Raw genomic sequence first — 27,797 nt, forward strand, 5'->3', positions numbered from 1 at the left:
GTATAAAAAATATGGCATTTTTAGCCACATTTATTTTTAGGGTTTAGTTCTCCTTTAATATCTGTCAGAAGCAGCTGTCTAATGTGCTATTGGCGCTCCCTAGCTTGTGCATCTGAGTGACGTGCAAGGTTGGGGTTGTCCAAGGGAAGCCCAGGTACTGCCTTTTCATTAATGCAGTGATATTCATGGAAGAAGCTCAGGTCTTTGCTCTCTATTCTCCAAGTGCTCTCTAAGTGCAAAGCCCTGTGTGGTATTGTCTGGTATTGTGCAAAATAACCCAGAAGCATAGAATTTGCACTTGTTTCACTTGTACCGACCATGGGTAAATTACTATATCCTCTATGACCTTGAATTGTGATTTAGTACTAATTTGGGCCTGTTGGGACCTATGATTGTATCTGGTATCACGGTACTTTGTATCCGTGGAGTTCTTTTATTAACAAACTAAAGGAGTTGTATGTTTTGAACAATTGCTTTTTCCTGTCTCATCCCATACAGAGTGTTACAGAGGTGTCTGAACAGTCCAATCTTGTCTCCTCTGCATTTTAAGAGGGCAATCTCGCTTCATGTCAGCTTGAGTTGTCCATTTCCCTTAGTGTTTCTCTCTTATAGTGAAAAGGACATTGCTTGGCATGTGCATCATAAGAGTCACAAGGTAGTCTCACCAGCATTAAAATATAAAAATGGTTGGGAAAATGAAGGTGCCTAAGTTAGATTTTGCTTGAATCTTTAAATGGCGATTTCTTTCTATGAGGCTGCTGTCCATCTCTGGGAAAAAATGCTGCTCCACTTATGTACAATTACAAGTGCTTTAGTTGTGTTTCATAAGCCTGATATTATTGTCAAAGTAATTCTTTTGGTACATCTGTTTAATTCCATCCATAAAGGTATTTTGTTAGCCACATACGTGTGTGTTTTTATTATAATGCAATGTGACCTGTTTCTTCTCTTCTAGATGATGTTTTCCTCCCAAAAGATGTAGACAGCATGGAGCTAGATGAGACTGATCGTGAGGTGGAGTACTTCAAAAGGTGAGAGCAGAATTATACTGTAAAATTCCTAGTTGCACCCAGGGCCACCATCAGGGGGGCACAGGGGGTACAAGTGTACCGGGCCCGGGCCTGAAGGGGGGCCCGGCAGTGCTGAACTTTTCGAAAGAGCCGGGCCCCATTGACAGCGCCGAAGCCGTGCTGCCTCATTCCGAAGTCCCGAACAGCCGAAATGCGGAAGTGCCGAAAAACCCGAACAGCCAAAGTCCTGAAGCGGTGAAAAGACATGAAATCACGAAAACAGCTGAAATTGAAATCCTGAAGGGCTGAAAAGACCCAAAGTCACGAAAAAAGCTGAAGTCCTGAATCGGTGAAAAGACCCAAAGTCAAGAAAACAGCCGAAATTGAAGTCCTGGAGCAGCGGAAAGACCCAAAGTCACGGAAACAGACAAAATTGAAGTCCTAAGTCGGCAAAAAGACCCAAAGTCATGAAAACAGCCGAAGTGCGGAAGTGCCGAAAAAGCCGTACAGCCGAAGTCCTGAAGCGAAGAAAAGACCTGAAGTCACGAAAACAGACGAAATTGAAGTCCTGAAGGGCTGAAAAAACCCAAAGTCAAGAAAACAGCCAAAGCTGAAGTCCTGAATCGGCGAAAATACCCAAAGTCATGAAAACAGCAGAAATTGAAGTCCTGGAGCAGCGGAAAGACCCAAAGTCACGGAATGAGATGCACCGAATCCACTTTTTTGGATTCGGCTGAACCCCCGAATCCTTTGAATACCGAACCGAATCCGAACCCTAATTTGCATATGCAAATTATTATCCGGATTCGGTTCGGCCAGGCAGAAGGATTCGGCAGAATCCGAATCCTGCTGAAAAAGGCCAAATCCTGGATTCAGTGCATCCCTATCACGGAAACAGCCGAAATCGAAGTCCTTAATCAGCGAAAAGACCCAAAGTCATGAAAACAGCGAAAATTTAAGTTCTGAAGCAACTAAAAGACCCTAAGTCACCAAAACTGAAGTTCTAAAGCGGCGAAAAGACCCGAAGTCATGGAATTGACTTGAACACCAATGTGTTTTTTTTATTTTAATCCCCTGGCCACCAATGTATTATTTTAATACTCTATAGACCCTTGCCACCAATGTTTTTTTTTTTAAATATTCTTTGGGAAATTTTGTTGTACGGGGCCCCGTAATTTCTAACGGCAGCCCTGGTTGCACCACAAGCAGATCAACTCTGCCACAGACATATCTACATATATTGTTTGTAAGTAGATGAGTAGTGCAAGATTCAGTAGATGTTTTCTAGTTATGTTCTGATATCATTACCCCCACAGGTTCTGCTTAGATTCTGCCAAGCAAACACGCCAGAAAGTAGCTGTGAACTGGACCAACTTTAGCCTGAAGAAAACCCCTTCAAATGTGGCTCAGTGATGCCGGCACTTGCTCAGTTTTACACCTCTCTTCTACCAATACAGATTATTCAAATCCCTGATGAACGCCAGTCCCATCTACTGTTTCACATTCCCTCACTGACTTTTTTGGGGGGGATTTTAAGTGTATATTCACACCGAACTGATCTTATTTTTTTTATTTTACGAAAGTCTTAAAATGGCAGCATTACAAGAATGGGGAGGTAAAGGTAACAATTGCAGGAATGTAGCTGTATTTGCACAATCTACTGGACATCGTCCGTCACAGTATTGGACATCTGTCCCATTGATTGGCAAATAATTTGGCATCCCCGTGTAACCTTTATTGTTTCATTTGTATGGAATTGTTAAATCTTTACCCTTTGGGGCTCGTTAGTGGGCACTAGCACTTTGAAAATATCCTTGCATGTGCAAAACAATCAATTTTCGTCCAAGACGCTACATTTTTAATGCAACTAAGAAAATAGACGATTACCAATCATGTTCGTTTGACTCCTCTGAACACTATTCACTGTTTTTTGTTTTTTTTTTAATGTTTTTATTAAACATGGATAAGGTAACATAAGACAATTTTTTTTACAGCCAGATGGAGTTTTTAAGCTTTTGTGAGAGATTATGCATGGGTCACATGCTTACTGTTAGTTCCAGTTATGTGACTTGATGCTGACTAAACCAAATCACTGGTTGTATCTGTATTTCCAGAGTTTGGCTCAATTTCACTGTCAGACAACCCCCAACTTTGTAGCTGTGACTTAATATTACTCAAGCTGCAATTTTATGTTGTTAGTAGTAGTAGCGGTGCTTTTTAAGCAGGAAAACGGTAAAAGTACAATGGCAGCGTAAGTGCTGATATCTTACAAAGACTAATTAAACTAGGAAATCACTAAGTCTTTATTAAGAAATAACTTACCGAAACTCGGCTTCCGCTCCTCTTCATAGAAGGCGACAGGGCGACGGTCCATCCTGCGGCACTCGATTTCTCCTCCCTGGCTATCTCCTATAAGGAAGGCAGGGAGGAGAAATCAAGCGCCGCACAATTGATTGTCTTATCTGAAGAGCAGAGCAAGCAGAGTTTCGGTAAGTTATTTCTTAATAAAGACCTAGCGATTTCAACGTTTAATTTGTCTTTTTTTCGTTGTATACGAACGATTTTTTAAAAATTGATGTAACTGGTTCTTTTAAAAGAAAACCGAATTCTAAGCAACTTTCCAATGTACATTAATTAAAAAAATGTCTGCTTTTAAAGTTATTTGTTAAAACAATTTGGTAATGAAAGCAGCATTTGCTTAACTCCTAGTTGTTACTTTTTAAACAATGTTGCAAAAGTCTTTTAATTGGCTGCCTTGTCTTACATTGTATCAACCGTCTGAGCCATCGGGCATAAAACAGACCGGGATTGAAAAACACTGCTTTCTATAGCAATACATATATAAATAACTTAAAAACCTGTAATAAAAGTATATTGGAAAGTTGATTAGAATGGTTTTCTCTTACTAGGCAAACATTTATTTTTTTGGGTTGACATTCCCTTTAAAGCACCCAAAGTAGACTGTGTATTATTACCCTAATCTGCACCTACCTTTGCGCAAGGAACCATTTTACTTATCAGCTGCCTTATCCTTGCATTAGGTACAAGTCTCATGTTGTAAGTACAGGTGCTCAGTGCTGTGCCACTTAAAGCAATATACCCATCTATTTACTGCCCCTTCTGGTTGAATGGTGAAATTTGCAGGCTATTTCCTAGCATTACTACAATGTAGACTAGTACAAAAGAAAGTAAGGGTTTGCTCCCCAATGGAACTGCCACAATTTTTCTGCAGCTGCTTTCTCCCCCCCCCCCCCTCCCAACTGTCATAAACCTTTTTAAGCACTTATGCCACTCATTTTCACTGTACATCCTTTTGCGCTAATTCCCTGAGATGGAAATACTGAACTGTCTGACTTCATATGGGTGAAGTGGAGGTACTTGACAATTATAAACTGCTTTCACCTTTCATATCTGCTTTCCCTGATTGATGTGTCCCCATTCTGTTCTTACTTTTTGTCAACCAAATTATGAAACGGTATCCGGCTACAATAGTGCAAGACTGAACTAAGGAATTGTCTTATTACTTTATTCCTTGTACTTTTTCTTAATCCCCCCTCACCCCAATTAATTTACCTGACGGTGCTATGTCAGAATTAACAGTGGGACTCTGGCCTTGTGGATGAGCAGGCCCAGTTCTCTGGGATTCGGAATTGTTTTTTTTTTAATGTTCTGTTAGCCAAGTGTACATTTGCTTTGCTGTGTTTTTTTTTATTATAATTATTATTTACTTTTATACTGTGAAAAATCTTTCATTTGGAAGATTAAATGAATTTGGACACAGGTGACAAAGTCTTATTCTTGTGAAATTATATATTTCCAGAACTCCACTCTGAATATCAAAAGTAACCCAAGTAAGTTATATATATATATATATATATATATATATATATATATATATATATATATATATATATATATATATATATATATATATATATATATATATATATATATATATATATATATATATATATATAATATATATATATATATATATATATATATATATATACATATATAATATATATAATATATATATATATATATATATATATATATAATATACATATATATATATATATATATATATATATATATATATACATATATATATATATATATACATATTATATATATATATATACATATATATATATATATATATACACATATATACATATATATATATACATATATACATATATATATATACATATATACATATATATATATATATATATATATACATATATATATATATATATATATATATATATATATATACATATATATATATATATACAGAAACTGACTACAGCCTATTCATGAATGTCATTTGAGCACAAGAAAACAAATTCACAGCGTTTCGGAGGCTGGTCCCTTCATCAGGTGTTGTGGCAGTCATTAAATAAAGCCCTTAAAGGAACCGTAACATCAAAAATGAAATTGTTTTAAAGTAATAAAATTCTAATGAAGTGCTGCCCTGCACTGGTAAAACTGGTGTGTTTGCTTCAGAAACACTACTATTGTTTATATAAATAAGCTGCTGTGTAGCAATGGGGGGCAGCCATTCAAAGGAGAAAAGGCTCAGGTTACACAGCAGATAAGTTCTGTAGAACATAATGTTATCTGTTATCCACTATTTATCCTGTGCCATATTGTTTTTTTTCGGTTTCCGCAGTTGCTAAACTTGCATGACTTTTCATCATAAAAGAATATTTTTTTCACTTTTTCCTTTCCTGCCCCTAATTTGCATATGCAAATTAGGATCCAGATTTGGTTCAGGATTCGACCAAATCTTTCACAAAGTATTCGGCCGAATCCCAAATAGTGGATTCGGTGCATACCTAATTTTCATTACTTTAAAACACTTTCATTTTTTGGTGTTACTATTCCTTTAAGTACCCTAAAGGCCCTCCCACCGGAAAAGAAAAACAAAAGAGGAAAATGTCCAATAGCAGGTAGTCCATATAAATAAAATAGTCCATATTATCAGCTAGAACAAGTCCATCTGAAGGAAGGGTACAAAAAATTGAAAACCCAATATAACATGGTTCAGGTCTACTCTCCCTACTAATAAAACAGTTTACCTCTCCCTTGACGTAATTCATATTCAGTCGTTTTCTGTAAGAAAGATACAATGCAATTTGTTGTAATCAACACAGAGAAGGAAACCAATCAGTGAGTGCAGACTCTGCTTTGCCATTAATAATGTGTCAGAAAGGTGGAGCTAAACTGTCAATTGCTTTAATCTAACTTGTAAATTTGTGGCACAAATAATCATGTTACACCAATTTAATGGCAGATTTGTGTATATGCTGTTACAAGCGATGTGACTACAGTGGAAATATGTAGGAGAAACAAGAAGTCATGCAGTGGCCAGCTGCAAAAACTAGCAGAAAGTGGCCACCAATTGTCAAGTCTGTGGTCCTTAAAATTGCATGTTCTCAGTTGGAACGATTGACAGTTAAGTCAGCCAGTGCCATGTCATTAGTGCCATCTCATTAGGGAAATAATGATCCACTCCAGGCCTGTTTAAAAGGAAACTGTCATGGGAAAAATGTTTTTTTTTCTCAAAATGAATCAGTTAATAGTGCTGCTCCAGCAGAATTCTGCACTGAAATCCATTTCTCAAAATAGCAAACAGATTTTTTTTATATTTCATTTTGAAATCTGACATGGTGGCTAGACATATTGTCAATTTCCCAGCTGCCCCCAGTCATGTGACTTGTGCTCTGATAAACTTCAGTCACCCTTTACTGCTGTACTGCAAGTTGGAGTGATATCCCCCCTTCCTCCCTCTCCCCTCCCAGCAGCCAAACAACAGAACAATGGGAAGGTAACGAGATAACAGATCACTAACACAAGATAACAGCTCCCTGGTAGATATAAGAACAGCACTCACTAGTAAAATCCATGTCCCACTGTGACACATTCAGTTACATTGAGTAGGAGAAACAACAGCCTGCCAGAAAGCATTTCTCTCCTAAAGTGCTGGCTCTTTCTGAAAGCACATGACCAGGGATGACCTGAGATGGCTGCCTACACACCAATATTACAACTAAACAAAAATACACTTGCTGGTTCAGGAGATTTGCCAGAACATTTGCAGAAGTAATATCCAATATATGCATTTAGTTTATCCTTTAACGGTTGGGGCAGACGGGCAGATTCGGGAGATTTAGTCGCCTGGCGACTAATTGCCTCTTCTGCGAGACGAGAATCTCCCCGAACTGCCTTCTGCCTGCTTGAATCAAGAATCGCCTACACTAATGCACTCGCGGCGCTTTGATTTCCAAAGTCGCTCGAAGTTTCCTTCCTTCGGAAAACGAAGCGCCGTGAGTTCGGGGAGATTAGTCGGCCGGCAACAAATCGCCTCTTCTTCGGTGCGACAATCTCCCCGAACTGCCTTCCCGCCGGCTATAATGACTAATCGCCAGCGGGATGGCACTCGTGGCGCTTCATTTACCCAAGTCGCCCGAAGTTTTCTCGTGAGGTAACTTCGGACGACTTTGAAATCGAATCACCGTGAGTTTGGGGAGATTAGTCGCCCCAGCAACAAATCGCCTCTTCTTCGGGACAACAATTTTCCCCAACTGCCTTCCCGCCAGCTATAATGAACAATCGCCAGCGGGAATGTAGGGGAAGGCAGTTTGGGGAGATTGTCGCCCCCGAAGAAGAGGCGTTTTGTTGCCGGGGAGACTAATCTCCCCGAATCTGCCTGTGTGTCCTTACCCTTAGAATGTAGAGTGTTGGGCTTCATAATTAAAAAAACATACATTGAATAAAAAGCAATACCATGGCATAGTCTGAGAAACACAGAAGGAAGATTTTGTATGTAGCAGGATAAAGATCCCAGCTGCCCTCAAACAGTGCTCTGGACTGGCCTATGTTATAATAATAATTATATATATATATATATATATATATATATATATATATATATATATATATATATATATATATATACATACAATAACTGTTGTAGTGGGAGTGCTGCTGACATCTGAGGAGCATCAGATGGACACTGGGATTTGCACCTAGGGTTGCCACCTTTAATGAAAAAAAATAACCGGCCGGTGGGGGGCGGGTACAAAAAGGCGGCGGGGCCATGACGCAAAAGTGGTGGGGCTACACAGCGCCCCACAAAAAGGGGCGGGGCAACATTGTGGCGATGCGAAGAAGACTACAAAAAAGGTAAGTTCTGTAAGTTCTTTTAAAGGAATGTTATATTGTAACATGTTATATTATATAGTGAATTATTTGCAGTGTCATTTAGAAAACTACATCATAAAAACCATGACAGAATCACTTTAAGTATAAATATGACATTTTTCTTGTAGGAGCAAAAAATACTTTGGTTCAACTAGGCAAAGTCCTAGTTATCATTTGCCCCACTAAGAACCCCCACTAATGTAAATGAATTCAATATTGTTCCATATTATTTTATCCAGCTTTCAGTTTTGAGGTGCAAATAGGGTTGCCACCCGGCCGGTATTACAAATTTACCGGCAATGCAGTTGCCGGTAATTTGTAATATCCCTTTTAACCGTTAGTTAAAGCTATAGCTTTTTGGTCAATTGGCCCCCCCCATTTGAAAATTTAGAGTTAGAAAAAGAAAATGTTTCTAAAGAAAACTATACAGAATTAACAAGGCCATTTACAAAATTTCTTAGAATAAGCTATAACATGCTACAAGTTAACTTAAATGTGAACCTCCCTTTTAATGATCTGTCACCCTATAGTTCATTGTCATTTGGAATCTTCAACATGAATTCTAAAAATATATACTGTATCTGCTATATCATTTATACTTTTACGCAAGAGCAGTCACTGGCCAAGGTGACCTCTGAGTTTAAGGGCCCAGTGCAAATGCATTTTTGGTAGGGATGCACCGAATCCCTGAATCCTTGGTGAAAGATTCTGCCAAATACCGAACCGAATCCTAATTGCATATGCCAATTAGGGGCAGGAAAGGAAAAAGTGTAATTTTGTAATGAAAAGTCATGTGATTTCCCTACCCGCCCCAAATTTACATATGCGGATTCGGTTCGGCCAGGCACAAGGATTCATCCGAATCCGAATCCTGCTGAAAAAGGCAGAATCCTGGATACGGTGCATCCCTAATTTCTGGGCTATAAAGCTGTATCACAGGCATAAAGGCAATATAAACTATATAATATATAAATGAAAATGGACATTAAATATTTTTACCAGTCTTATTAAGATCTTTGCAATTTTGACACTGCTGATAAATTGAAAGGTCAGTTCTGCCAACCCAAGTGCCAGAAATAAATTTGAGAAGAGGAAAGTCTTCTAATGTTGCTGTGCTTAGAAAAGAATAAAGTAACATCCCATGCTTCTAAAGCAGCACTATCAGAAGACTTTCCTCCCCACTGTAAGGCCAGTTGGAAGAAGTGACCAGCAGATGGCACTGTTTGTTCAAGTTTATTATATTAACAGTCAAAATTGTTAAAGGAGAATTAAACCCTAAAAATGAATATGGCTAAAAATGCCATATTTTATATACTGAACTTATTGCGCCAGCCTAAAGTTTCAGCTTGTCAATAGCAGCAATGATCCAGGACTTCAAACTTGTCACAGAGGGTCACCATCTTGGAAAGTGTCTGTGACACTCACATGCTCAGTGGGCTCTGAGCAGCTGTTGAGAAGCTAAGCTTAGGGGTCGTCACTAATTTTCAAGCAGAAAATGAAATTGGCCTGTAATATAAAGCACTGCGTATCTTGACAGCGCTATATAAATAAATGATGATGATGATATAAGCTGATACTACAGGGCTGATTATTAAATTCTGATGCTAATTGCACTGGTTTCTTTGCTGCCATGTAGTAATTATCTGTATTAATTACTAATCAGCCTTATATTGTGACATTTCTATTCTATGTGTACTGTATATTGTGAGTGGGTCCCTAAGCTCAGTAAGTGACAGCAGCACAGAGCATGTGCAGTTAATCAGCAGAAAAGAAGATGGGGAGCTACTGGGGCATCTTTGGAGACACAGATCTTTACTGCTAAAGGGCAGTGATTGCTTTGGGCTGGTACAGAAGCCCAAAACCTAATGTATAACATTTCTACCTACCGCTTTAGTTAGGCTTTAGTTCTCCTTTAATATCAGCTAGCCTCATGATTAGTATGAAATGTAGGCATTGTTACATGGTTTCCCTGTGTATCTTACAGAGATTAGACCAACATCCCAAACATGATCCAATCAGTCATTATAGGACTTTCAAGTACATCTGGGGGGGGGGGGCTGCTGTTCCCCCTTATGTTACCAAATAAGCTGATGGAGGGGGACGGGATATACTTTTTGCACATGGAACTGCCTACAGGATCTCTGCAGGAGAGTGAAAGGAACCTTTAAAGTTTAATTTTTCTTAAAACATTCAAATCTAAAATTGTACCTAAAGATTTATATCACGTAGCATTATAATAAAAAAAAGTGTTTTTTCAGTGTTTATATTTCTGGGCCCTACTAAAACAAAGTATTTTCCCCCAAACTTTGTCTTTGCACTGACGGTGTCCGTCCCTGAGGAACCCAGCTGGGACCTTGTATATGGCCGAGCTCCTATGACTCTGGGTTGTTGTATCTTCTCAGATCTTGTTCCTTCCATTTCTGCATTACCAGATAGAGGACAGCAGAGGGCAAAATGGATCTGAATGCCTGTCCTGTTTTTCAATTCTTGCTGGATGATCGCTTTTGAAAAGATATGGCCAAATTAGGAAGATGAGTGTCTGCCTGAATTCCTGACATGGTGCCAGATTGTGGGAGACTCCGCAAACCACACGCCACTGCAGAGCTTCTCTGTTAACCCTAAGGAGCAATCTTGCCTTAATAAGATATTGCAGAGAGAGGGGCTTTTAACGACAAACGTTAACCCCCATCACCTCTTTAAGGTGTCAAACACAAAGTACTGTCATTTCCCAAGTGCTTCAGAGCACCTTTAACTCGTTAATCTTTAGTTTTTACAGTGTTAAAGTGACTGTGAAAACTGAGAGCCAGTGAATGTGTTTGAGATGAGAACCATATGAGGCTTCTTGCCCTCAATGTATATCTTAAATGTTAAGTGCTTTCATCAGGGCCACACTCAGGAACCCTTTGGGATCCCTGGAACACAATACATTATCTTATTTTTAACACACAAATAAACATTTCTCCAGTTTATTGTGTAAATAATAGAATTGGGTCAACTGGATTGACCCCCTGACAACTATCCAGCTGGAGAGTGTAAAAATATGAAGGAACCAATATGTCCGTGCCTCTTTCTGGAACATTGCAAAGAGGTATTCTGGGAGCCAGAGCGGGAACCTTCTGTGGGGGCAGATGGAGCTGGAGATATCAGAACTATCATGATTTGAGACACTGGAATAAAATGGGGCTTAACAATTAGATATAGGGAGGAACTCCACAATGTGTGTTGCGTTTCGGATAAATGTAGTCGGATAAATGTAGTTCTTACCTGTGATTTTTCCTTCACTTCCTGTTATCTTCAGAACATCCAACACGTCGCATTCTATTTGTCGCATGGCGACGTGTGACACATGTCGGCTCCAGCCGCATCGTGGAGTCCCTCCCATAGAGTTGGCTCCAGTTTTAGTAAACCTTGGATACAGTCAGGGCCGCCATTAGAAAGCATGGGGCCCCGTACAACAAAATTTTCTGGTCCCCACCCACCCACACCAGTTAAAAGACAACACAGACATCACCACTAAAAACTGCAACCCCCCCACACAAGTTATACGCAAAGCCATTGATGGTCAGGGCCCAGTTATAAGTTTAAAAAAAAACTTTGTGCCCCCCATAAAAGTTTTTTTAAGAAAACAATGGTGGTCAGGGCCCCCCTACAAGTAAAAAAAAAAATATTGGTTACCAGGTCCTAGGGTTGCCACCTTTTCCCCCAGTGAAGACCGGGCAGGGGGCAGCCGTGATACAGAGGGGGTGGGGCCATGATGCAGAGGGGCATGATGTGCCGCAGAGGGGCATGATGTGCCATAGAGGGGCAGGGCTATGACTTGGGCAATTGGCCGATCAATCATGGGGAATCCTGCCTGGTTTTCCTTATCTGGAAAACCGGATAGGAAGTTTTGACTTGGGCAGTCCTTCATAATACCGGGTGTCCGGGTCAAAACAGGACAGGTGGCAACCCTACCAAGTTCACCCTATAAGTTAAAAAAAACCATTGGAACCAGGGCCCCCCTTACATGTTAAAAGACATTGGTGGGAGGGGCCTATAGAGTATATACATTGGTTGCTAGGGAATTCATAAAAAAAAACCACATTGGTGTTCAGTAGAACTGAACTTGTGGGATTCAGGACTTCAACTTCGAATCCTTTCGTGGCTTTAGGTCTTTTTGCGGCTTTGGGACTTTGGCTCTTCAAGACTTCGACACTTCGGATCTTTGGGACTTCGCTGGTTTGGGACTTTGGCTGTTCTGGACTTCAGGACTTCTTTGGTTCGACGTGCCTTCGTAGCTGTCAGGGGGGCCTTCTGTTTAGGCCTGGCCCAGTACAACAGAACCCCCTGTGCCCCCCTGGTGGCGGCCCAGGATACAGTCGTCACATAGCATTAATTAGGAACAGTTCTTAGTGAGGAGTAACCTGCAGCCATCTAAATCTTGGTGCCATACTGAGAAATGTAGCTCAAAATCTGTAGGTCACATCCAGTGCCCACTCCTGATGTAACTCACAGCAATTTTATTTATGTAGCCCAGAACATCCCCAGCATGAGCCAATAATGGCTGGATGTGGTCAGTATAGTTCAATGGCCTGTAGAGATCAGCCACAGCCTTGTTTTTCCATTATGGGAAGAGTGTTTCAAAGCCTTGTTGGCTGAATGTTAGTGTTTAGAAACCACAGAAGCATTCAACTGTCCTCCTTTTGCTGCCAAAAAAAAGCAGAGAAACCTTTAATGTTTTACGTCCATCTCTGTTTTTTACTTTATAGGATATAATTTGAGTACAATGAAAGGGAGAAGAAACAAGAATATGTTTTCCCTTGTGCCCGACTGAAGTAGAATGATGATTGCAGGCAGATGTACATGAGAGCACAAAGCAAACTAGTCATTTTTGGGAGGAAGTTACCACCATCATCTATGGGGTCCTTTCCTTCATAATCCCAGTGTCTTTCATTGCTGAATTTATATCATTGTGTATGTCTGAATAAGCAAAAATAAAGAAGAAGAGGGGGAAACTCCAGTCAGTTATGATCAAAGCTGGACAATCTCCAGTTCTTTCAGCATGCAGAACATGGATACATCTGTCTGGGAATGTAAAAAACACAAATTAGGAAATTTCAGCTGGACAGAATCCATGTTTTTTGCTGAGCTCACCTGATAACAGTGCACTGAGCTATAGTTATGGAACAAGGCTCACATTTACTGCTGGCGGCATTATGAGCACAGAGGGGTATATTAACTGAAGTGTGAAAGAACATTGTGTAACACAACTCCCCAGCTCTCTGCTGACTTGTGTAGGATTTTGAGAGTTCTCCTCTGGCAAGCTGGCTTTTTACTCTTTGATAAATATGCCCCAAGGCCGAGGTTCAGCTTTGACTTCTTAGTTAAATAGTTGATAAGGGCCAGAGGCTCTGTAATCAAGTGCACAAAGACTTCCAGCATTGGCTAGAAATACAAAACTGCCACTTCGAATTTGCTTACGGCTCAGAGACATGCGTAATGCTCTTTGTTATGTCTGCACCATTGTTCCACGGGACAGCAGAACGGCCAATACAGCAGGATTTAAAGGGATTCTGTCTTGATTTTTATGATGTAGTTTTTATTTCTAAATGACACTGTTTACACTGCAAATAATTCACTCTACCATATAAAATTTTAATCATGAACCAACAAGTGTCATTTTTTTTAAGTTATAATATTGGTGTGTAGGCAGCCATTTTACCTGGTCATGTGCTTTCAGAAAGAGCCAGCACTTTAGGATGGAACTGTGTTCTGGCAGGCTGTTGTTTCTCCTACTCAATGTAACTGAAGGTGTCGCAGTGGGAGCTGGATTTTTACTATTGAGTGCTGTTCTTGTATCTACCAGGCATCTGTTATCTGGTTACCTTCCCGGAGACTAATCGCCTCTTCTTTGGGGTGACTAATGTCCCCGAACTGCTTCCCCCTGTCTTCCGCCTGCTACAATGATAAAACACCTGTGGCATGGCACTCGTGGCAGCTCGTTTTCCAAAGACGTCCGAAGTTCCTTGTGAGGCAACTTCAAGCAGCTTCAGAAAACGAAGCGCCGCAAGTGCCATGCCGCAGGCGTTTTTAAATTGTAGCAGGCAGAAGACACAGGGAAGCAATTCGGGGAGATTAGTCGCCCCAAAGAAGTGGCGATTAGTCACCGGGCGACTAAATCTCCTCGAATCTCACAGTGTGACCTTACCCTGAAGAGTGACTGAAGTTTATCAGTGCACAAGTCACATGACTGGAGGCAGTTGGGAAACTGACAATATGTATAGTCCCATGTCAGATTTCAAAATTAAATATAAAAAAAAACAGTTTGCTCTTTTGAGAAATGGATTTCAGTGCAGAATTCTGCTGGAGAAGCACTATTAACTGATGCTTTTTGAAAAACATGTTTTCCCATGACAGGATCCCTTTAACCAGCTACACTAAGCAAATGAAAGTCAATGCTCTCCTTAGCTCTGTATATATGTATATATGGATACCTGACCCAAGGTTTCAGCTTAACTGTAAAAGCAATTGGTCCGTTATCCAAGTCTGCTAATAGGGTGGGAACGTAATTATTTCCCCAACCTTTCCTGTTTCAGTGAGAATGCCAGATTTGGTCGGATGTGCTGTAAATTTTTCCATTCAACAAATTGGCTGAATTATTCCATTATATCATGTGATTTTTTTCCTTGTATCAATTACAATCTTTTAACAAAGACTATGTCCAGCAATGTTGCAGTCCCCAGGCTGAGAGGCGTCATTTCCAGCATGCGCACCCTATTCTTCTGATGTAATGGTGACTGTCAGAACCCTGTAACTGTCACCTAGTTCAGAGTTTGGTCATTGCTCGAGGATTCCCCTGCATCAATAGGGGCAACTGTGCTCAAATCAAAAAAGAAAGGATTGGGTGGCACCTGAGCGCTACTCTATGGAAGTGCTTGAAGTGGAGTCTATGGTAGATGGCCGTCCCTTAATTCAGACCTGTCTACGGATAATAGATCCTCTACCTGTATATTTACAGCACTGACTTCTGTAGATACTGAAAGAATAATTATGTGATGGCATCCTCTTAAATTTGAATTTTGAACTGTAGTCTGTAGGAGGTTTTTGTCATGTTAATTATTTTGAAATGAAGGCACTTAACCTTGTCCAATGAGGGCAAACTTTCAGCATTCAGAGACTTTATATTATGGAGCTCCTGTAGAAAGAATCACTCAGCAATCCACAGTTTTTCTCTCTGCACTCAGTGCTGCCAGGGGCCCACCAAAAACCCTTAGACCAGAAACCCACCCAAAAACCTTTAGACCAGGGGCCCACTCGAAGTATTATTTTCTTCCTCTCCTCACTCAACCTCTATTCTCTTTTCTTTACTATATTCCATCTATTTAGCCTCTTTATTCTCATAGAAATAGGGAATGGCCATGAAATAGGCCAAATGTTTAGAAGTAGGAGGGACCACTGACACCTGGGCCCACCGAGAGTTTTCCTGGTATTCCTGTGGGCCAGTCCGACACTGTCTGCACTCGATTGCTCCATGAAACCTCTGCAAGCAGCAGAGGACCCTTTGGTCCAAATCTTGGCTTTCCTGTGTTGTAAGCATTACTATTAAAAGTCCAGAGCTGTGATTTTTTTTAAAGCAAATGATGCTTTTTCCTGAAAGAGCATGAAGATTTGTATGTGCTTTCAGTGACCTTAACAGAGAAGTAAACCCTTGCTTCTAAAATCCCCTACTCCCTACCCTACATAGACCCGCCTCTCTGCTCTCTCCCCAGCCTAAGTGCTACCTTTGCTAAATGCCCCTAACTCTTTACTTACCCCTCGGTGCAGATTGTGTCCAGCGGAGTTCACGGCAGCCATCGTATTCTCCTTGGTAATCTCCGTGAAGTATGTGCCGTATCGGCGCATGCGCAGTTGGAGCAATTTTTGTTTCGCAGCAACTGCACATGTGCCAAAAGTCACGGAAATTTCAGAAGCGCTGGTGAAGACCCGAAGATTATCGAAACGGCTGAAGATGGCTGCCGTGAACTCCACTGGACAGAATATGCACCGAGGTGTAAGTAAAGAGTTAGGGGCATTTAGCAAAGGTAGAGCGTAGGCTGGGGGGAGCAGGGAGGGGAGTCTATGTAGGGTAGGAGATTTTAGTAGCAAGGGTTTGGTTCTCCTTTAAAGGAACAGTAACATCAAAAAATGAAAGTGATTTAAAGTAATAAAAATATAATGCAGTGTTGCTCTGCACTGGTAAAATTGGTGTGTTTGCTTCAGAAACATTACTATTGTTTATATAAATAAGCTGCTGTGTAGCAATGGGGGCAGCCATTCAAAGGAGAAAAGGCTCAGGTTACACAGCAGATAAGCTCTGTAGAACATAATGTTATCTGTTATCCACTATTTAACCTGTGCCATATAGACTTTTTTCAGTTTCCGCCATTGCTCCACAGCAGCTTGTTTATATAAACAATAGTAATGTTTCTGAAGCAAACACACCAGTTTTACCAGTGCAGGGCAACATTACATGATATTTTATTTACTTTAAAACACTTTTTGGTGTTACTGTTCCTTTAACCATACTGCTCTACAAGCCTGTACTCACAAGTCAATGATCTGGAAGAAAGTCCTGTCACATGAAATAATGCATCTGTACACATACTAAATCTGCTCTGTGCTACGGCAGCAACATCCCTGTGTTCTAGGAATGTCCAATATTGAACAGATCTGAAGAACTAAAGGCAAAAATACAAATACTGATCCTCGTCGCTATGCGACTGATCAGCCCACAAGCCAAATAGAGTGATAGATACACAGCGTGACCACCTTTCTACTGTTCTTATTATTCAGAAGTGTATGGCAGGCACCATATATGTACCAAATAGCAAATATTGTACACTAGTACAGGTATCATATCTATAGCATACAGGAATGCTTAGCCACAGCAGCCATTTTTGTCCAACCAGTTGTAGGTATAGAGAATTATGATGAAAATATTAGGCATGGAACAGGCTATGGCCACCATCAGTGGTTCAGGTGGTATCTGTAGGGACCAAGGTTCTATGCACAAGACCAAGTTGGCTTCAGCCAGCATCAGATTTACCAAATATAGCAGTCCTGCATACATACATACTGTACATAATTCACTCCACCATGTAAAATGTAATTTCTAACCCAACAGGTGTATTCTTTTAGTCGTAATATCGGTGTGTAGGCAGCCATCTCAGGTCCTTTACCTGGTCATGTGCTTTCAGAAAGAGCCAGCACTTTAGGATGGAACTGCTTTCTGGCAGGGTTTTGTTTCTCCTAAGGTGGCCATACACGGAGAGATCCGCTCGTGGGCAATATCGGGCTGATCGTGGGCCCTACGATCGGATCGTAACGGTGGGTAACGTGTGGTTGGTTCGCGGGACCGCATCAACGAACAGATGCGGCCGCGATCCGATGGGATTTTTAGTCCCGTCCGATCGACATCTGCAAGACTTTCAGCCAGATATCGATCGGGGAAGCCCGTTGGAGGGCCCCATACACGGGCCAATAAGCTGAGTTTATCAGAGCACAAGTCACATGACTGGGGGCACCTGGGTAACTGACAATATGTCTAGCGCCATGTCAGATTTCAAAATTCAATGCACGGAGGTACTTATAAGTGAATTTATTCAATCCTCACATATTTCCCCACATTGACGCGTTTCGGTTCCTTCTGAACCGTCGTCAGCAACATTTATAATAAAGACGTCCATACAACTTTACATTTCCCGCCCTATGCAAATTGACCTAAACGCAAGATCACTAGCGAAGTTTCGCTAGGCACAAATGAATGCTAGGGCATCGTCTCTATGAAATGCTCGCACAGCCGAAGTACCGCTAGCGAAAAGTCGCCAGCGTTCAAAGCCCGGGATGAAACTTTGCATTTTAGTGAATGAGCGTATTTGTGCCTGGCGAAGTGGTGCAATGGGTGCGAAGCCGACTGCGAAAATTCACCCGTTAGTGAATCTGCCCCTAAATGTCAAAGAAGTGTTTCAGGTGCCATGGAAAACTCTCCTGTGTTCTCCCATAAGCTGAGACCTGTTCACTGGGATGGCAGTAGCATATAGTTTGCACCATCTCTATGTGAATTAAAATTCAATACAATCTTCAGACTCCAAATTTAGAACATAAGCTCTGTGGGGCAGAGTCTTACCTTGGCTGAATAATCCATCTACAGGGATGTGTTTAAACCAGAGATAAATATAAGACCAAGCATGTCAAATTCTGGACAAAAAAATAATTTTAAATCCACACAATGCAAACACGAAATAGCACTAAATGCATTTAGTGTTCATGGTACAGCAAAACCTTGTTTTGTGCTTGTTAATCTAATCCCATTTGTTAGTGATTGCAGTAATCTGCCCTTCTAATCAGAGCTTCAAAGAGACAAAGAGCATGAACACATTACAAGTCCATAAATAATTTTAGAGCACAGCATCCTATTAGTGTGGGAAGTTTCATGCATATGGCTTATTCGTTAAGTGAATTCTTTTATAAATGATATTTTCTTTTCCCTACAAAGAATAGCCAGGAAAATCACTGCTTCCTGCCCTGTACTTTCATTTATCACTTGCAGAATTGCATTCAACAATACAAACTACTAGTCCAAAGCACTAATTACAGCAAGATTATATGGGAAGTACTAAACTCTACTTTCTAGTTGGGAAATAAATGAGTACAGCGCACAAAGTAATGTAATGGGATCAATAGATGTCATCATGGCTTCCCCCCAGAGAATGTATAATGTATATAATGTATAGTCTGGGATCTACAACAAAGAATTATCCATATGTATATTTGCCCAGTGCAATACTTTAGACTAAGGCTTTACATATCTAAACAAAAGAAAGTGAATCCCAGCAGGACTATCATTAGTGCACATCAGCCTTATTATATGCACGGAAATAATCCCAAACACAAAGACGATGTGCATTAGATAATTTAAAAAAGTGTTTCATACATCAAACCAACGAACCCAGATATGGTTCTGTTACCTGCTGATTTGATTTGTGTTGGGAATCTGTGACACTCAACCCCCCCCCCCCCCAATTTGATATTAATGGAACATGCACTCTTTGTAGCAAAACAACTATAGTTTGTGGTTGGACCAGGGATTTTAAAAGGGAAAGGGGACAAAACTACATCAACAGCAACTAGGGGACTCAAGCCCTTTATTTTGGTGGAGTCATAAGTAGCTAAACCCTAGTCATTCATTCTTTTGACCGACTTGATTATAACTATAACAGGAATGTATAGGAGGTATAACCGGAAGGTATAGAGGTATAAACCTGAAGGTAAAGGAAGTATATAAGTATAGGAAGTATAACTGGATGGTAGAGGTGGAAGGTATAGGACAGGGGTGCCCAAAAGGTAGATTGGGATCTACCAGTAGACCTTTAGCTGGTGATCAGTAGATCTCAAGACACTGTCAACAAACTGCTTGACTAAATCACCCTCCTGTTTCATTCCTTTCATTCAGATATTTATTATGTTAAGGTTAAGAAATAGTTGTTTGTTAAATATAACAATATACATTTTCTCATAAATTAATAAGTAATATTTTTCATGGAACAGAATGAAAATATTTTATGGATGTAGATCATAATGGGACAATATCACTAAAAGTAGACCTAGCATTAGAGGAGGTAAAGGAAGTATAAACAGAAAGTATAGGAGGTATAACTGGATGGTTTAGGTGGAAGTTATAGGAGGTATAACAAGAAGGTATAGGGATATAACTGAGAGGTATAGGAGGTATAACTGGATGTATAGGTGGATGGTATAGGAGGTATAAGGGAAAGGTATAGGGATATAACCAGAAGGTATAGAAGGTATAACTGGATGGTATTGGTGGAAAGTATTACAGGTTACCCGGTAGGTATAGGAGTAACAACTGGATGGTATAGGTGGAAATGTATAGGAGGTATAACGAGAAGGTATAGAGATAAAACCAGAAGGTTTAGAAGGTATAACAGTAAGGTATATGATGTATAACAGTATGGTATAGGTATAGGAGGCATAGCAGTAAGGTATAGGAGGTATAACAGTAAGGTATAGGAGGTATAACAGTAAGATATAGGTGTTATAACAGTATGGTATAGGTATAGGAGGTATAACAGTAAGGTATAGGAGGTATAACAGTAAGGTATAGGAGGTATAAAAGTAAGGTATAGGAGGTATAACAGTATGGTATAGGTGTTATAACAGTATGGTATAGGTATAGGAGGTATAACAGTAAGGTATAGGAGGTATAACAGTAAGGTATAGGAGGTATAAAAGTAAGGTATAGGAGGTATAACAGTATGTTATAGGTATAGGAGGTATAACAGTAAGATATAGGAGATATAACAGTATGGTATAGGTATAGGAGGTATAACAATAAGGTACAGGAGGTATAACAAGACATTATAGAGATACAATCAGAAGGTATTGAAGGTATAGGTGGAATGTATAGGAGGCATAACAAGAATGTATAGAGGGATAACTGGAAGGTATAGGAAGTATTATTTGAAGAAGAGCAGAGTTGCAGTCAAAATTGCTTAGAAATGCAAGTAAAGGGATTTGCATAGTGCTGTCTATGAACTTTGTGGGCTGGGATGAGTTATCCACTAAATTAAACTTGCAGTAAATAATTGTATTTCCAGTGCAAGAATACAATGGAAATATTCCAGATGGCCTCATGAGAGGGATGGTTAAACATTTATACTAGAAACACAAGGATTTTTATTAACCCTAAGGACTTAATAGTAAATTTTCTCTTTTACATTAGACTCTTATTTTTAGAGCTTAGCTCTCGAGCTGTACATCTAATGCTAGCTCAATACTTGTTTTTGTACCACTAGTATGAATCTTATAATTGATTTATTATGTACTACGCATGTAAGGAGCACTTTTATGGCCAAAAGTATGTGAAAACCACTTCTCTTGGCTATTTAAGCTATATGGTTGCTTAGAGACATAGGGGCAAATTTACTAAAGGTCGAAGTGACTAATTCAGGCGAAAATTCGCCAGTGTGACGTCATTTCGGTACTTCGCCGATTTACTAACAGTCGCTGGTGTAACTTCGCTAGCGAAGAAGATAGACTCTAGCAGTACTTTGCTCCCTAATGCCTGGTGAATTTGCGCTCTGGTGAATGGACGTAACCAGTGTCGGACTGGCCCGGCTGGAAACCGGGAAAAAACCCGGTGGGCCCCGACCCTCGTGGGCCCCCGCCGGGCCAGAACCCGTCTCTAAATATTTCCAATCACGGGAAAATTTTTTTTTTTTCCGGCGACGCTGTTGCGCATGCGCGCCGAACGGCGCTGTTGCGCATGCGCCGAGCGGCGGTGTTGCTGGGCATACACATTTTTGTAGGGCTGCGGGGGCCGGAGGGGGGCCCCTGGACAGCAGTCCCGGTGGGCCCCGGGCCCCCCAGTCCGACCCTGGACGTAACTATGTAAATTCACTAAGCTGCGGATTTTACTGAACGTTACCTCTTGCGCCAAACTTGCCTTCGCCACCTCAGACCAGGTAAAGTGCAATAGAGTTGATAGGAGTTCCTAAAAAGTCCCAAAAAATGCTAGCGTCTTTTCCTTTTTCAGGGTGATAGGCTGAAAAACAGCGTAAATTTATTTTGGGGTAACCGGCTTTCCCCCTACATTTCCTAACATATGGCACATAAACTATACACTGGGCTCATGTGTAGGGCAATATAACAACTTTATTTTCTTTTATTAAGGTTTCCCGGGCTTGTGTAGTGTAATGTATTTGCTACAACATATACGTCCATTGTACTTTAACTTCCCGCCGTATGCAAATTAGGCAATGCTAGCGCAACTTCGCTTTGCTTGGTACAGTAATGCTAACACAACTTGCCAGTGTTCGGCACCCTGGAGGCAACTTCGGATTTTAGTGGATTAGCGTTGTCCTGGCGAATCTACTCCTGGCAAAGTGTTGCGATGTGAGTGAAGCCGCCGCTGGCGAATTTTCGGAGGTTAGCGAATTTTCCCCATAGTGTGACATTGTTGGGACAGTAGTCTGACATTGTGGTTAGAACTGGAGGGAATAGTAATGTTAGAGAACAAGAAGAGAACGATAAAACTTTGCTTAGAGCAAGACATTTTCTACTCACCCAGGGAGGTGCAGGGGACGCCAGGGCACAGGAAGAATATTGCATTGCTGTGCTGACAAGAAAAGTGTTGTTTTTTCTGGTCCAAGGTCTGAGATAAATGGCTTGAATCCCGAAGGAAGTAACCTTCAATGTCATAAGCATTACCTACAGGCAAAATCTGATTTGAATGGAAACAAAGCTGCTATGCCTGATGCCTTACATGGGACATACTTTATAGGCAAATTAAAGGAGCCATATGGTTTAAGTCCAGCTGTATTGTATCCTCAGAACTGTACAGTGTAGAAATTTGTATGGTTATCAGTTTAAAACATGCTGGCTGAACACACACGCTGAAATGTATACAGTATATATAGCGAATAAAGTACCCCCTCTTGTAAAATATATAGTGAATAAAGTACCCCCTCTTGTAAAATATTAGGATATTATAAGTTACCGAGGAGTTTCATGACCATATAAAAGTACGAGGCCGAAGTCCGAGTGTTTTTAAACAGGTCATGGAACTCCAAGGTAACTTCTAATATCCTCATATTGTGCAACTGGGGTACTTTATTTATTATAATACACAAGTTTCAGTGAGTCATGTGACAGAAATGACATCACAGAAATGTCACAGAAATGACATCAGAACTTTCTCAGATAAGGAGAAATATTTTCAAACTTTCATAACCTGCCAAAACGAACATGGTAATTAGGGGGTGTGGCCACAGAAAGAGGTGTGGTCAAAAATTTGCTGCGCTACGTGCGGGAAAAAAATTTTTGGCCCTCTTTTTACTTCCAAAATGTTGGGAGGTATGCTTTTGTGTATTTTATATATATATATATATATACACGTATATCTCAAAGATACTCAACGTGCTTCATGTAGGACTGATGCTGCCTTTATGGGGAATATTTGTTTTTCGGGTACATGTTTGTACAAACAATGAAACCAAATGTGTTTCTTATTAATTTTTTCTTTAGAGATTCCTCCACCCAAAATTCTTTTGCATACTGAAAGAAAATGCAGTTTAAGCAACGTTTTTAAAATACATTCATTAAAGGACACCTATAACGCAAAGCTTGTTTCCCTTACTGAAGGTTTGGCCAAATACAAGCCAGCACTCCAGTTGGGAGGAGCAGGAGTATATGTAAAGAAAATTCCCTTTGTAAGAGCAATGCCACCTGCTGCAGGAGGAAGTCACACACAAGTGCACAGGAAGTCACACACACACATACAAGTGCACAGGAAGTCACACACACACATACAAGTGCACAGGAAGTCACACACACAAGTGCACAGGAAGTCACACACACAAGTGCACAGGAAGTCACACACACAAGTGCACAGGAAGTCACACACACAGGTGCACAGGAAGTCACAAATAAACATACAAGTGCACAGGAAGTCACACACAAGTGCACAGGAAGTCATACACACACACAAGTGCATAATAAGTGAGCTGGTGCACTGGATCTTTATACACATGCGTACACCCCAACATGGCCACCCATAACAGAAGCTCCCTCACAGAGTGGGTGGTGCAGTGCTTCCAATGGGGGTTTTCTTCAGAAAATACTGTTGCTTCCCTCAACCGGAATAAGGTATAGTACTCATTATCCAGAAAGATCTGAATTACAGAAAGGCCATCTCCTATAGATTACAATTTAATCAAATAATTCACATTTTTAAAAATCATCATCATCATCATCATTTATTTATATAGCGCTGTCAAGATACGCAGTGCTAAAATGATTTCCTTTATCTCTGTAATAAAAATACTGTGCCTTGTACTTGATCCCAACTAAGATATTATTAATCCTTTTTGGAGGCAAATTACAGAAACACCCCTTATCCAGAAAACCTGAGCATTTCTTGATAATAGGTACCTGTAGTGTGGGGGAAAAATTCATGACAGGTGCCCTTTAAATATTTTCAGTAGTTTTAAAACATATTTGTAAATTGCTATTTGTAAATTGCTATTGAAAGCAGTATTTGTCCTTTTCTGCACTGCTGGGCTACAGGTCTGCTACATTCTTTCAAGAGTCAAAAGAGCAGTGCATAAAATTGGTATAGACACATACTGGTACAAAAGCAAATATATTTGCTATATTATGATGGAGTTTCAGATTGATACTTACACAGGAGACAGCCTGTATCCTCCAATAATGACCCCCACATAGGGTGCAAATAATAAATATGAAGAATGGTTTTGTATTACCTGTATAGTACAACTGTATAGTTACCATTCTTCCTTGGCATTATAATATAAACACATTCAAGCACATTCCAAAGAAATGAGCCCAAATCCATTTCCCTGCAACTCCTATATACGGGCTTATACTGAACTAATGTGTATATAGACTTTTACTGTACTAGGCCTTTAACAGTCCCCAGTTAGCTCAGCATGAGAGAAGTTGGATGCTTTGCTATGGAACTGATGAGTTGCAGACAGATGTGTATGTGGATAGCAGCCATAGAGACACTTAGTTTCTCAGCCCTTACAAGGGAAAACAGAATATGTGGAGTCTGGAGGATTTATAGGACTTGGCAGCCCCATCCACTTGTAAACAGGTTATGAAATGTTATGTTCCTGTGATCGCTAATAGAAAGGAATAGAGCTGATCTAATGTCACTAGAAATGAATGATGATACAGTGCCCTGGCTGACCTCTTCCAGCATTTCCTATGAAATAATCAGTAAGTCATGCAACGAACATCAAAGCATCACTCTGTCTTACCCAGTACAAACCTATAACTATTTAATCAGGATTTACATTCTGTTTCATATGTCTTGACTAGACTATGCTCATATATGTGTTCCATACCTGTACTACAGTATATCCAAAATAAACCTGGCAAACACAAGTACACCATAGGGATTATTTACAACTGCCCCTGATGCAAGTTTGGGAGCACTAAGGGATCCATGAGCCAAGACATGCCCTATTTTGCTCACTGGTGATACCGGAGTTGTGTCAGGGGCAGTGTTCCACTCTGTTTGCCATAAGGGGGTAAATACAGGGCCCCATTGTGGACTATGCCCACAGCTGCTCCCTAAATTGTCTGAATTGCACACAAGGTAAGTGATGAGCTGGAGGATGTCTACATGCCACCCCCTGCCCGCCCCTCATGAACTGCATTCAGCAGCGCTGTATTCACAGAGGTGGCTTTAGGTCTCTGCCATCCATTTTGGAATGAGCTGTCAATTCCCCTGGTTTTTCTGGTAGTTACCCGCATTTGACCCCTTCCCCTAGCCTCCCCCGATTTTATACATTTCCCGTCTGCGCATCAGCAGTGAACATTTAGTGACATCAGAAGAGTTTTGTGTGCATAAGCAGTGATGTCATCGGGGTCCACCAACAAGCCATGCCCACAATTCATTCTTAACAGCAGGTGAAAGAAGTGACACCACGCGAACACACATGCATAGGGGAAAAACCATGTGTCGCAACTTGACCACAGTTTACAAAATTAATGCTAATTTACACCACCTAATTAAAGGAGTAGGAAAGCTACTGAAGCAGTTTATTGCCAATAGATTAGCTACAATAGTGCAAGCTATAACGTTATATTTATTCTGCAGAATGCTTTACCATACCTGAGTAAACAGCTCTTGAAGTGTTCTCTGTTTGTTTAGGATAGCAACTGCCATATTGACTTGGTGTGACATCACTTCCTGCCTGAGTCTCTCCCTGCTCGCTCATAGCTCTGGGCTCAGATTACAGCAGGGAGGGAAGGAGGGAGGGGGAGAGGAGCAAACTGAGCATGCTCAAGCCTGATACAGAAGCCCATGTGTACACAATAAAAGGAAAGAAATGTTGTGTTTCTTTTGACAGAGGACTCGGAGCAGCATTACTTTGAAGGTTTACTGGTGTATTTATATAGACCTTTCTAATAAAGCTTACTTCATTTTAGCCTTTCCTTCTCCTTTAAGGGCTCACAAGCTCTGGTATACGCAAAGTAACCTGTGGCTGCAATTATCTTGCGTTGTGGGTAAAACATGGTGATTTGCTGCCAGCAATTGCACTCTGCATGTTGAACTGCATTTGGAAATGACGAGCCTTCATGGCAGACAGGGCCACCATCAGGGGGGGGGGACAAGGGGTACAATGATGCTGGGTCAGTTAGATTTAGAGCTTAGAGAGCTTAGGCTGTGCTGCACTTTCCAAATTAGCCGGCAAAGACCCAAAGCTGCGGAAGAAAGACAAAGAAGCTGCCATCACCGAAGAGAATGAAGAAGATTGCACGCAATCACCAATGTTTTTTTGTTGTTTGTTTTCACTAAATGAAGAAAAGATTCACTGGCACACAGGTACTGCTGGCAGGGTGAAAAACCCTTGCTTTAAATTTATTGATGCGGCCACATCAATAAATTTAAAGCAAGGGTTTTTCACCCTGCCAGCAGTACCTGTGTGCCAGTGAATCTTTTCTTCGTACAGTTGTGGGGTTACCGAAGCCCTTTTTACTGAGCACCAGGGTCAGTGTATCCTCGAGAGGGCCTGGGTTTGCGTGGCCAGTTTTGAGTTTTTCCATAATTGTTTTCACTAAATCCCTGGACATCAATGTCTTTCTTTCAAATCGTCTATGGGGCCCTGACCACCAATGCTTTTTCTTAATCCTTTCATGGAGTCCCTAAATTAATTTGTAGGGGGTACCCTAGGTAACCAGCAGGTTTTTTTTTAAACTTGTACAGTTTACCCTGGCCACCAGCTGCTGTTTTTTTTTTTTTTAACTTGTAGGGGGACCCTGGCAACCAGCAGGTTTTTTTTTTAACTTGTAGGAGTGACCCTTGGGGGGGGATGCACACAATTTTGTTGTACATGACCCCGTTATTTCTGATGGCAACCCTGGTGGCAGACAAAATGCTACATGCACCTCTAGACTTAGGAGTCTATTTACAATGCTGTGTAAAAAGTGTAAGAAAACATTTCTTTTTTTCCTAACTGTTGAAATCTAATTGCTGATTGGTTGTTATGGGTAGCATCACTGGTAGGGTTTTTATGCAGCATGATAAATAGGCCACCTCAAAGTAGAACTATCTCAAAAACAAACATTTCTTATAAGCTTCATCTCATGGAAATAAGAAACTTCCAAAATACAATCGATTTACAATTCTGCACCATCAATCTCAGTCGGCAGGTATCAGTTCTTGACTGACAGTTAGGTCTACTATATCTTTTGATGGGGCTCGCTTTCCTAGCAGATGTATTACAGTTCACTCATAATATAACAAGCAAAATCTAACAAAATAACTGACTTTGGCACAAATCCTGCCGAGAAACAGTAATGAGCCCCCAAACGATGGATATATTAGATCTAAGTTTTGATCAAAATCAGACTTCTGACTTCTGCATGAACAGAGAATGAATACAGATGCTGGAGATATTGAGAAAATGTCTTATTTCAGTATGATGAAGCTTAAATTAAATGATTATTTTCAGGCTAGTTCCATTTTAATCTTTGCATCAGAATTTAACAATTCTAAGAACC

At 40.5% G+C, this 27,797-nt stretch overlaps 1 protein-coding gene across 2 annotated transcripts in view; it reads left to right on the forward strand.

Moving 5' to 3' along the window:
* fam193b.S (family with sequence similarity 193 member B S homeolog) overlaps positions 1 to 2,982 on the forward strand; it is a 30,841-nt gene extending 27,859 nt beyond the window's left edge. For both annotated transcript variants that reach the window (XM_041588689.1, XM_018256119.2), the window contains 2 exons: positions 956 to 1,031; positions 2,327 to 2,982. In XM_041588689.1, the coding sequence (XP_041444623.1) occupies positions 956 to 1,031; positions 2,327 to 2,423 (173 nt within the window). In that variant the 3' untranslated portion in view covers positions 2,424 to 2,982. The remainder of the gene's footprint in view (positions 1 to 955; positions 1,032 to 2,326) is intronic.
* The last annotated feature ends 24,815 nt before the right edge of the window (positions 2,983 to 27,797 follow it).

This window comes from Xenopus laevis, chromosome 3S, assembly GCF_017654675.1.
Source record: "Xenopus laevis strain J_2021 chromosome 3S, Xenopus_laevis_v10.1, whole genome shotgun sequence".
Classification (NCBI taxonomy): Eukaryota; Metazoa; Chordata; class Amphibia; order Anura; family Pipidae; genus Xenopus; species Xenopus laevis.